The 13,215-nt window shown below is 44.6% G+C and overlaps 1 protein-coding gene across 2 annotated transcripts in view; it reads left to right on the top strand.

The window, feature by feature from the left end:
* The window catches only part of LOC146797846 (acylamino-acid-releasing enzyme-like), a 286,819-nt gene that overhangs the window by 157,413 nt on the left and 116,191 nt on the right, over positions 1 to 13,215 (top strand). For both annotated transcript variants that reach the window (XM_085625045.1, XM_085625046.1), the window contains exon 14: positions 4,357 to 4,408. In XM_085625045.1, the coding sequence (XP_085481171.1) occupies positions 4,357 to 4,408 (52 nt within the window). The remainder of the gene's footprint in view (positions 1 to 4,356; positions 4,409 to 13,215) is intronic.

Raw genomic sequence — 13,215 nt, 5'->3', positions numbered from 1 at the left:
AAGACGGGGATCCTCAGATGTCGAACTCATATAGACCAATTTTGCTTTTAAATTTGGATGTGAAACTATTAAGTTGTATCCTGGCGAGTAGACGTCTTCCTTTTATGCCCTACCTGATCCATACAAACCAGGCTGGTTTTATACCGCAACAAAGCACCACTTATAATCTATGGCATTTGGTGCATGTGTGGCACACCCCTTGTCTGGTGGAAAAGGACTATGCCCTAGCCCTATTAGATATAGAACAAGCCTTTGACTCATTGGCCTGGTTTTATGCATGGACGGTATTACAACGAATTGGGATGGGTCAGAGATTTCTTAAACGGATGCAATTGTACACAGCTTCCCGGGACAGGATCAGGGCCGGGGGTAGGGTTTCGGAGGCATTTCCACTGGAAAGGTGAACCAGGCAGGGTTGTCCCTTATATTTGCAATGGCAATGGAACCGTTGGCGGCTGCACTGAGGGATCATATGGGAGAATGGGGGATATCTTTGGGCAACACTAACCATGTGGTCTCCCTTTACGCCAATGACACGTTGGTGTATATCCGGCAATCTACTCAGTCAATACCTATACTCCTACAAATGCTACAAGATTATGGTGACGTGTCTGGTCTCCGAACAAACCAGGAGAAATCCAAACTACTTCCAGTTGAGAAATTGGCAAACCAACCAAGTGCCCAGCTCCCTAGGGTGGGGCTTAGCTGGATGTCCACGTCTCTCAGATATTATGGGGTTAAGCTGGCACATAAGCCTGAAATGTATCTAGAACTTAAGATAGGGAGGGTTGTGGAGGGGCTTCGGGATCCATACGTTTCTGGAGGGAATTGCCTTAATCCCTCATGGGCAGGGTCGCTATCACTAAGATGATCATCTTGCCCAGATGCCTTTGTGTTACAGCATTCGCTATACATAATCCCCAGTAGTTATTTTAAAATACTAAATAGCCTACGAATTGACTTCATGTGTGGCTCCAAACGTAAACGTATCTGTCTGAAAACATTACAGAGACCCTGGCAGCAAGGAGGGAGCGAGGTCCCATGTCTGGAATTCTGTTACATGGCTGCTCAATTGCAACATACAATTCACTGGTTGGATGATCAGGATAATTGGGGAAAAAAACAGCTGGCAGGGATGCCCACAGGAAAATCGTTGCCAGAGCGTATGATGCCCAGCAGGGGGTCCCCAGAGATTGCCCTTACATAATCCGGCATGTAGCCGAAGTGTATGAGAACACAGTACGAAAAGTGGTGAGACATGCGCCATATGCCCTGGACATGCCTCTGTGGGTGGTACAACCTTTTGCTAAGATAGCCAAATGAATGACAGTTACGAAAATGGGAAGAAGAGGGTTGCTTAACGATGGGGGATCTATACAAGAATGGTCAGTTTATGTCTAGAGCGAATGCGTAAGCCTCATTTGATTTCGGCAGAGGCCAGTTTCTACAATACGAAAAGATAGTCCGGGTAGCTAGAGAGCTCTAGCCGTCTTTCCCTGAGGTGCCTCCCATAACTAAAATATTGCAAGTAATGCTCTATATGGCTCATGGTCGACATTTGATTACCCACCTATATTGTGCGATACATGAGGATTTGCCAAGGAGAATATTCCCTATACAGTCGAGATTGGATGAGGTGGTGGGAGATCCCCTGATCCCCTGACAGAACAGGAATAGGGGAGGATACATGAAGGGTTCAAAATGGTGAGCGCTAATGCTCGCTTTAAATTGATTCAATACAATTTTGTGCATCAGGCCTATCTCACCCCCAAAGGGTTAGGCAAGACATACCCAGACTGCTCCAGCGAATGTCCCTGATGTAAGGAACCGGAGGCTGTATACCTGCATATGGTGTGGACGGGCCCATCGCTAACCTTATTCTGGTCAGAAATCCTACAGAAAATACAGAAGGCCACAGGCTGGGAGGTGCCCAGGGAGGTACGTACAGTACTATTTGGTCTATTGCCCTCTCCCAAAAATAGGAAACTTCGTTGGAAATGTGTACTCCTGGGGTTAATATTGTCGAAAAGGCGAATTGCCGTCAAATGGATGAGCCCTATACCCCTGAGATGTGAAATATGGTTGAAGGACGTGTGCGAATGGACAACAGCAGAGCAAGTTAGGATGAAACGGGTCCGAAGAGATGATAAATTAGAAGATGATATCATGGCTTGGACGGCGATGATCACCGATCTGAATGCTCCACAAGTTAGTGAGAACAACGGGGACAAGCATAAGAAGCGACCTACCACAAGATCTGAGACGACCCATAGATAGCAGAGGCCAGTAACAACTTAGACATAAATACTAGGAGCAGAAATCAGTGGGGGGGGGGGGCAAGATAGGTTGTATTGTTGGCTTGTGTAATATTAGACAAATTGTTGTGAAGCAATGAAAATAGATCACAAAGAATGTAACTAGGTATGGTCGCTAGTTAGAAAGCCATACCATGTTGAAGGGGAACGTGTTGTTACAATGTCATCTGCCTTAAAGAAACCGATTGGAATATATGCTTTGTTGTTTAAAAATGCAAATAAAGTTTGTTGAATGTTAGTTTATTGATAATGTTGGGCTGGCCTAGTGCTCCAATAGCTGACCATTGGGAGGCCTTTACTTGGGGTACAGTTTCATTTTTCGATAACTGAGCAGTATCCTGTGTCGAAAGTGCTGGTTGAAACTGGTGTCCCAAGGCCTTCAGTTGTGCACTTAACTCTGCAGTGGTGACAAAGTCAAGCAATTCAAGGGTTGCTATAGGAGTTGGTAGGCACAGCATAATAAAGTAAATAATACAAAGTAAACACATTATCCATCCAGTGCTGTACTTTGTAGAAGATTAGAACTTATGTTAACCAATTAGTAAGAAAGGTACCTAAGATTATGATACAGATAGAAAACTAAAAGGTGCTGCTCTTTTTAGGGCTGACATACAAACTCCAATATTTTAATAGTATTTATCTGCTAAACACCTATAACTGTGCACCTTAAGGTCACTAAAGAGACAGTGTGTATCCTAGTTGAGAAGGCTGGGAAAACCAAAGGTCTAGCATACCTCATACATTTTAATCTTTCTCCAGCCACTGGGAAGTGTATCTTGCCACTTTTCTCTGTTTTCACAAGTTGATCTGTAGCAGCAGTCACAGATGAGGTCATTTAAAAACAGTCAAGGTGGTGATATGTACCCAAGTCTAACTGTTACAGCATGGGAGTTCAGACTGCTAGATGACAACTGACAAAAAAGTAAAGGGGGAAGGAGGCGTTTTGCTGAGCGAGTAAGGGTGGAACAAAGGTTGCATTATTCCCACACACACATTGTTAATGCTGACATCTTCTGAAGTATTTCACATTGAAATATTGTACTCTGTTGTAATTCACCCCTTTGCTTTCTATGTTCCTCACATATGAACCAGCCTTCCACGAATTCCCCTATTTTAATTCCTAAGCAAGCCAAAATCTGAGCATTAGCTTGTTTGGCAACCGTTCTATAGACAGTTCATGGCCCCACAGGGACAAGATGAACCGTTGATCACTTACCAATTTGAGCACCTCTTTTTGTTGATGTATGCAATTGCCCTAATGGTCTTCAGCAATATACCTCTGAACATCAGAGAACAGGAAGGCTGTTGCAGTCATTACCCTCCAGCAAGCTGCTTTTGAAGTCATTGACCTTGCTGTACCTCTCTATCACCTTTACAAGGCCATGGCATTGCTGGTTCCGTACTGAAAGTGTTCATCCTTTCTGGCATTTTGAAGTCACCAGATGAAACTCTCTGCATTTCTCTCTGACAACATTAACATTACATTCCTGGTGCCTCAGGGTGACACCAGATTGCTTTGGTGAATGCATAGTGGTGCTCCCCATGTTTGCTGGTGACACAATGATTCTGATACTGTAGGTTACTGCCAACCTGCATAAAGCAATTAATGCAAAGTAACTGTCCCAAACTAAAACTATAAACTCAGTATAGTAGGGAACCATGCTTCTCAGTCCTAGATAACTATGGGACCCCTCCTGCAACCTTTTCCACTCTCTTCCCCTAAACTTAATTTCCCTACACTGACATTCAGCATATGTGTAACCTTTCCTTGTGTATGTTTCTCTTTGGTGACTTGCAAACTTTCCTGTAAGAAAAGCAGTCTTGCAGAGCAGGCATATGGTTTGAACACTAAATAAAAAAATAACACTTCTTTGTTTGCCTTTATTTGATAATGTAGACTTCAGGAAATTTCAAGAAACAATTGTTTGTCAATTTTTTTTTAGCAATTGAGGGTGGTATAAGAAGAGGTGGTGGCTTGTTAATGCTGTTGAGGTTTGTGTTTCTAGCACAAGCTTACCCGTGTGTTTGGTTTTTCCTACAGGATTTGTTAGCAGTCGACATCCTGACAGGAAATGTGACCTCCCTCACCACAGGCAAGTACTATAATACTCGGAGGTTTGTATTGTGCTCAAGCATAAGATGTCAGAGTGCTTTGTAAAGAGGACTGACAGGTTCTGTTTATGAATTAATTTGTTTAGCAATAATTTAGTAATTGACAGGTTTCGTTTCTGTCATACCAGCACATGCATCAGAATAGCAGACAGCCTACTACATTTTCAAGTTGATTTGATAAGGTAGTGTTCAGTGGGGCTGTTTCACCTCTAAGTGTTGTAGTCCGCCAATTAGAACAGCTTGTTTGATGCCATTTTGCAGGCCTTGCTTCTTCAGAACTACATTACCACTAGGTATGATAGTTGAGTAACCAAAGACAGTCATTTACTAGATTCCAAACCATTAGTGGTTTCTAAACATTGATCTTCCATTATTTAATCTCTTGGCCATTGATGAGTTTTGCTGCTCTCTTCTGTGTGCTTTACAGAACTTTCAATATTTTGTATGTAACAACACTGCAACATACAGCAATGAATCTTGAAAAACATGAAAGCTGTTCTGGAATAGTTCAGTGTCAATAACCATTTAAAACCCACCAAAATCGAGTGTTGAAAATTAATGATATGTAAGGGGCATCATTTGTTTCCTATTGCCCTATTATTGTAATTGTAAGTGTCATTTGTAGAGCGCATAATCACCGTCGGGTCTCTAAGCGCTGTGAGAGAGAGCCCTACCCTAGCACGTGATGGGGATGTAATTGATTATGTTGTGCCCCAGGCTTTTGCGTAAAGGAGTGTTTTTAGCTTCTTCCTAAATGGGAGGAGGGCGTGGCCTTAAGCAGATTCATCGGCAGCTTGTTCCATAGTAGAGGAATTGAGGTTGAAAAGGCTCTGCCTCCTTTAGAGGCCATGTTAAAGCGGGTACAGGCCAGCAGGCCAGCCTCCGAGAACCATAGGGACCTGCTAGGAGTGTAGTTTACTAGACGATCTTTAATGTAGGTTAGGGCCAGGCCATAAATGGCTTTGTGCGCAATGCAAAGGCCCTTAAACCTGGTTCTCTGCCTGACCGGGAGCCAGTGTAGCTGGCGTAGGAGGGGGGTGGCGTGCACCCTCCTAGGCAGTCTAAAGATCAGTCTGGCAGCATCATTCATGTTGACCTGTAATCTGGCAAGCAATTTTTCTGGGAGGTCGATGTACAGGGAGTTTCCATAGTCTAGTTGTGACACTATCATGTCGGATACTGCCATTCTGAGTGTTGCAAATGTGAGAAGGAGAACTAGTTTCCGTAACTGTCTTAGCAGGCCAACACATGTTCCTACTACTGCAGATACCTGATGGGTCAGAGAGAGCTTGGCATCGATTTTGATGCCCAGGCTTTTTACGGCATGGGCCGGTTCGGGATTTGCGCCCAGCTCTTGTGGCCAAAAGAGGTTGTTCCAGGGGTTGGTGTCTGTGATGATGGCCAGTACCTCTGTCTTATGAGGATTGATTCTGAGGGAGTTGGCCATCATCCAGTTGACTGTGTATTTTAAAATGTTTTGCATTTGTGTGTGGGCAGCAGGGGAGTTATCTATCTGTATGATAATTTGGTTGTCGTCCGCGTAGTTATAGATCTGGCACTCCATGAGATTCAGTGCGGCTACCAGGGGCTGGAGGTAGGTGTTGAATAGGAGGGGGGACAACGCCGAACCCTGTGGCACCCCGCACATGAGTTTGCCGGCATCAGACACTTGGTCAGCCAGCTGTACTCTCTGTGATCGGTCAGTGAGGATTATCAAAAATACACCTTCTCTTTCTCGTATTCGCGCCAGCAAGGGGTTTCCTATTTTTGTTTGTTCTTTGCCCTTAACCCATCATTGAGAGTGATTTGAGTTGGGGATTTGTAGAGCACCAGCCATACTACTATACTGACCATGGGTACATTAAACTCTCTCCCTAATTTCTGCATCCGAGATGTTCAAGCCATTGTTAAATGCATGAGGATGTACTATAGCTGTTTTAGAGTCTTGAGCGAGGATGGTCCTACAAGCCCCACCCAAACATCCATCTTTTTTTGTTGCAATCTCACTTCTCTTGAATTCCTGAATCTGATCTAATCAAGATGTTGGTCATGGACCCTCCGAACATCTGTCTTTGGCTCCATAACACCAAACATGGCTCCAAGTTCTGCAACAAATGCTTCCTGATACATTGGGAGGCCACTAGGGAGTGAGAAGACATTCTCTATGTAGTCAAGAAACTGGGTCGGTCACACCCCAAGTCACAAGATCGCTGCAGGTTCCATTGACCCTCTTCAGGTAGGTCCAAATCGAAGTGGGTGGTTATATCAAAGAAAACGGCTAGGGAAAGTAACAAATGAAGCTCTTCAGCATTCAGACTCTCCAACTCCATGGAGAAGTCTGTTATTCTGTGTTTAAGGAATCTGGCTCTGGCTTTAAACTCACTTCGATCTGATACAGACTGTGGATCAACCTATCCAGATCATTGTCAACGCTGCAGCAAATCGCAGCCTTCAAGGAGTGAGGAGGAGGAATTTTGCACTTATTTAAGATGGTCAAAATTCCTCTGAAGCACATTTGGGCCTCACTGACCTACCAGGGACTCTACCTGGGCTTCTACTGGCAGCTTTCCCCAGTACAAACTAACCATGGTCGAAGTTAGCCTGCTTCAACTTTGTCTCCTAGCCACCCCTCCGCAAAATGACTGTAGTGTCTGCCAGTTATTCCTTCACCAACACCACCATCCCAGATCTGAGCCGACACTAGTTTTGGATTGACAGCCAGCTTTGCCCTATCTCTCATTGCACTATCAACAAAGCATAATCTCAGGGTGACAAAATCTCCTCTAGTCCCCTTGTCTATGGAGCAATATTTTAGGAGGATGGAGGCTCAGACTCTAATAGCTTACAAGGCCTTAAGCAATTTTCTCCTGATAACAATAATGATGAAGACGCAGATCACTTGCTTCCTTCTCTTTACACAGACGCTGACTTTATGCTTGACCTCCAAAATGCTAATGGCTTGGATACCCCAGTAGAAACTGATTAGATTTCAACCTTTAGGCCCCAACAGAAGAAAGAGCTTCTTTATAGTGGCGGTTGTAAGGAATCCTATAATTGCAGTTTCCCATGTAAAAAAACGAAAGCTAATCTATTTGAGATTTTCTAGCCTGTGCTTTCTACTTCAGAATCCATACTGCCTCTTAAATAAGACCTTGTTGATCCTATTTTGGCCTTCTGATCATAGCACTCTTTGACCCCGCCAGTGAGTCATCCTATTACTATATGACACAGACATCCACGAAAATTTGCAATGCAGCATCCAACCACTGAGACCCTCATAGTTCAGGCTTCTGCATGCAAGGTTAATCTAAATTCCTTTTGCTACTCCCCATCAGACACTGTAAAAAAAATAGATGCTATAGCCAAGAAGGTATTCACATCAGCCAATCTAGCTCTATGTTTTCTGAATGCGGTTTGCCTCCTTGGTCATAATACAGATGGCCTTTGGATGTGTAGCGTATGGTTTTGCCCGCGTTTCCTGAGGATTTTTACAAAACATTGCCCCAAACAATATGGAACGGTGGAGATGCTGCTGAATACCGTAGGAAGCTGGCTCTTTATATAGTGCATCAAAACGAGGTACACTATCCAGATATCCAGGCAACCCTTACTGGTTACTGAGGCAGAAAATTGTACCATTAAATGTTCTATTTTGTGGTAGGGTGGGCTAGCAGTTTAGGTTTATCAGAGGGTAGTGCAAAGTATTTGTTGTACTCACAGAGGCAATAAAGGAGAGGTGCACTCAAAGAATAAATCGGGGACCAATTTAGAACAATAACTCATATTTTTTTTTAATATAAATTTTGTAAGCAAGGAAGTACTTTTTAAAATATCGATTTTTACTTAAATGTGTTTTTACACGTAATGCTTTCCTATTAGAGAAATAGGCATATATGGTATACAAGTACTTGCAGTCGGTTTCTGGGAGTCCCCTGCTGGACTTAAGTGGGTAGGAGAATAAGGTCCAAAGTACCACCAGCTGTTCAATTTACCTGCCCTGCCTTACAGCAAAGGAGAGAGGGGGAGTCCCCTAAACAGGCTGCAGAGGGAAACTTGGGAACAAGTCCAGTAGCTCCCAATGAGGTGCTTGGTTCACAAGGGTCCTGGGAGCAAGGCAGCTCAGTTAGTTCTCAAGAACCCAGACTGGGGCACTCTGGTGCAGAGGGGTCATGTCAGATGGGCTGGTGCATCGCAAGTTCTTGCGGTTGTTGGTCTCGATGGTTGAGGGTGCAAAAATCAGGACTGTTGGGCCAATCTGGAAGTGATTCCCTGCAGTGCCGATGTCCCTCAACAGCTTCTCGGTGTCGTTGGAGTCCGGATTGGACACAAACAGGCTTTGGTTGTTGCAAAGGGTGTGGTACCTCGGGAATTGGTGCTTTGCAGCACTGGTTGGTCCTGGCATCTTCTCACTTGATGGGAGGTACAGATCTGACCTTCTCGAGCAAACAGACATCTTCCTGGGCAGCTGCTGTGTCGGTACGACTGGAGAACAGCATCACGGTAAACTGGACTCTGCTGTTTTGGTGCCTGCGGACTGCAGGGGTGTAGCATCTCTACTCCAAGGGAGATTGCTGGCAATTTGCTAACAATCGACTGGGGTTCTTGGTAGAGGCTCAGCAGCAGGACGAGTCAGTTTTTTCACGATTGTCCAGACTAGTTCAGGCACAGTTTGGCACCAAAAGGTCCACAGCAATACTTCAGTTCTCTTTTTGCAGCTCTTCTTTGTACTCTTCTTGTGGGTCGGTCAAATCTGAGTTCCTGGCACCAGTGGTGCCACCTAAATCCTCGATTTATGGGCGTTAATGGGAGTGACAAATGGCTACTCAACTTTAGGGTGACAGAACCCCCCTATATGACCACTCCCTAAGGGAAGTAGGCATAACCCTGACCCAGTTAACCTAATTCCACCAAGAACCAAGATGGTGGAATTCTAATTTTCTTGTTCACATCAGGTAGCCCACCTTAGGGGGGAACTGGCCTGATATTGAACACGCCTCCTGACTAGCTAATTGTCCCACTTGTCCGGGTGCCACATGGGCCCAGGGCAGGGGGTGGCATTTCGGCTGTCTGAGGGAATTCTGGGTCTCATATCAAAGGCGGCAGAGGCATTTGAAGCCTCCTGCCTCGATATGCTGTTTATTAGCCATCCTGCTTGGAGGAGGTGACAACACCTCCTTACTGCCCTCAAAGACCGTGGTATCTCACCTGCAGGGGATCGGAAACGTGTCTGTGCTGGCAGGCTGGTCTATTCCAGTCAGCCAGCAAACCAGAGGTTAGCAGTTTTCAGGAGGTACCTCTAAGGTGCCCTCTTGGTGCATGTATTAATAAATCCATCACTGGAATCATTGTGGGATTATTAATAGGAGATGTTTGATACCAAACATCTTTAGTTCAAGTGAAGCCATTATGTAGCTGGAAAACTCTTTATCACCAGTGCTCAGTACATATACTCAAGATGGCTTCCCTGTTCACTGGCAAAGTCCAAGAATCAACAGGGACATCACAGAGGCATATCTGCTCATGCAGATATGTCCTCACTTTTAATATAATGCACCCTGCCTTAGGGCTGTAAGGCCGGCTGTAGGGGTGACTTACAAATATTGCATGCAGCGTCTGCAGGCATGACACACTGGAGGTGTGCCATGTTGTGTCGTCACTTTTGTCTGCACCATGTCACACAGCGTGGGGAGGGTCTCCTAGGGTGGCAAAATACATGCTGCAGCCCTTAGGGACACTCTTTAGCATCCATGCCCTAGTTACCAGGGTACCATTTACTAGGAACTTACAGGGGTGCTAAAGATATTGCCAGTTGGGGGAACAATTGGACAGTTTTAGGGAAAGAGATCTCACTCTGGGGACCTGGATAGCAGGAACCCAGTGCATTTCTGTCACAATTGCATCGTTTACCAGGCAGAAAGTGGGGGTGACCATGTCCAAAAAGGGGCACTTCACTACAAACTTGAAAAGAACTATGTACAGTCGGACTTTGAATTTGTTGGTCATGCCTTGGGCACTAGTGTCGTCATCAGACACCTTGTTTGGATGTGATTCACGAGATTTTCAGGAGGCTTTTGTTTCCTTTATGAACATGCAGTTTGATGGAGCAGACTCTGGTATCAGAGTAGATGCTGCTCTTCAGCTTTTCAAAGACATGAGAGCTATGGTTCACTTCCTGGGGCTTCTTTGCATGTTTGCCAGTTCTGTCAGCAATACCAAAAGGTCAGACACTATTCTAGAGGCCTTGCCTTTTGTGAGAGTATGCATTTGTGGCTCTCGTGGTAAATGAGGAGGTCACCACACCAGTTCTCCTCCTTTTCAGTGTCCCCTACACCGAACTTCTTTAACTTACCCTCCAATAACTATTTGGGACTAGTCAGAGGCAACATTGTCTTTCCTACTGGCACACTATTATATTGAACCTTATGGCTGTTCATCTTGGTTATACTCTTCCTTTTGAGGAAAAGTGGGGAGGGGCTGATGTTGCTCACCAGGAGGGGTGCTCAAAATTGTACCTGAGGTTGAGAGATAGAGGTTTTGGCTACTAAATTCCAGTACTTCCTGGTCCCCAGGATGGAGGGCGGTCTGAGACAGATGTTGGACCTTAGGATGTTGACCCTGTTCTCCAGAAGTTCAAAATTATGATTTTCGCACAGATTCTCTTGACCTTGGAACTAGAAGACTGGGTGGTGTCTCAGGACCTGCGAGATACATACGTTTATGTACTTATTTTGCAGTCTCACAGGAAGTATCTCCACTTTGTAATGTGGTTGAATCACTTCCAAGCCTCCATCCTGAGCTTTGGGCTGACATCAGCCCTTTGGATCTTTATGAAGGTCATGTCAGTGGTGAGAGTCCATCTTTGGGGGTAAACATAATACTGTACCTGGATGACTGTCAGTTTTAGGCTGACTTGCCTTAGCTAGATTTGGACTACTAGCAGCAAGCTGTGTCGACCTTGTCCAACATGGGTTTGTCAGTCAGCGAGCTCAAATCCCATCTTTTGCTATCTCAGAGGCTGCCCTATATTGAGGCACTTCTGGATATGGTAACTCCGAATGTATGCATGCTTTAGGTGTCCAACACTCATTGGCACATGTGGGCCCTTCGGTGGAACTTAGAACTACAGTGGGTCCAGAATTGGGGACACCTATTGGACAAGATCAGCATCTCCAACAAAGTGACATAGGACCATTAGTGGCAGATGACCGATGCCAGACTGAGGTGTGGCAGGCTGTTCTCCTCACCTCCACTGGAAGTCAGAATGATGACGGATTCATCCACTCTGGATTTGGAAGGCCACCTAGATAAGGTGTAGATCGAAGGTATTCGGTCTCTGATCACGCAGCACCATTGCATAAATATTTTAGCGATGTATGCCATCCAACTGGTCATCAAGGCCTTCCTGCTTTTCATCATGGGCAGGTCAGATACATACATTTTTTTTAATTTTTTTTATGGACGTGTATATAGCGCAAACTTGACCCGAAGGAATCAGAATGCTTAACATGAGCACCAGTTGGGTTATAGATGGGCACATTAATTTTTGTTAGCCAGGGGAGATTAAGTAATTTGCCCAGAATCGCAGGATGTTGAGTGAACCTGGTTCCCCAGCTTCGACAGCGACCCCTCTAGCCATTAGACCACATGCACTTGGCAGAGTCTGGTGTCATGACCTCACTAGGAGGCTCTTGAGTCTGCAGCAATGGTTGGTGGCGCATTGAAATGTCCTGATGGTGAATCATCTAGCTTTTTTTCTCAGTATCAGAGAAGATGAATAAAGCAGATGTCTTGCTGATCACAGGAGGCACCTTGACAGGCTGTTACTCCTGCAGACTATGAGCATCCTCCATCCTTTTCACCTTCCTCTTGGGAAGTTCTGTTGTTCCAATAACAGAGCAGGGTACTCCACCCGAATCTCCATGACCAGCACCCACACATGCGGAGACTTAGTAGAAACAATTAGAGGTAGTGGATTCCATTCCCACTGCCCGCTGCTTTTCCATTAAGACAGTTTATTCAGGCCATTGGGCCATATTTATCACATGGTGTGAAGAAAAGCAAGCTGGCCCTTTGCACGTGAATCTCCCAGATGTTCTCTTGTTCATTTTTTCTTTGGCCTAACAAGACTATGCTGTGGACACCGTTAAAGGTCACTTATCAACTCTTTCGGCTTTCCTTCGTTTGCCTCATCAGCCCTCGTTGTTGTGATGCTTTTTTTAAAAGGTCCCTCTGTGATCCCTTAATTTGGTTCAGATGTTCCTCGTGTGCCCTTTGAGCCTCTTCACAAATGTCCTCTGTGTTTGCTGACTTTGAAGACGGTGTCCCTCTTTATGATTAAGGCTCCCCGTTTTCCGTTTTTACTTATTTTTACAGATAAATACAGACCGAAAACATTCATTTTCTTGTCTATTTATTTTTAAATGTGGATAAAAATGGAAATTTGGTTGCTTTTTGAGTAATTCTCAATACTGTCTGCTATGACTGCCAGGCCAATAGATGTGTGGATTGATAGATAAGCGGGTTAGAAAAGAAAGGAATTATAGTAATGAGGCTTCTACAGCAGTAGATATGCACAAGGTTGACACTGAAATTAGCATTTTTTCAGATAAGTGCACTGATTTATCTTCTGTGGGTGTTCAGAGCACTGAAACCTGGCAGACCTTCAAGCATGAGTGCATATTTATTGGTTAAATAAATGTGGAAATATGCTAATTTCAGCTTAATTTCTCCACAAAACCCAAAATAAATAAGGATAAATACAGATAAAATTAGCAAAAAATAAATATGG

This window comes from Triturus cristatus, chromosome 9 (genome assembly GCF_964204655.1).
Source record: "Triturus cristatus chromosome 9, aTriCri1.1, whole genome shotgun sequence".
NCBI lineage: Eukaryota > Metazoa > Chordata > Amphibia > Caudata > Salamandridae > Triturus > Triturus cristatus.
Note: the sequence above shows the minus strand (reverse complement) of the source record. Positions and strands in the feature narration are given on the sequence as shown.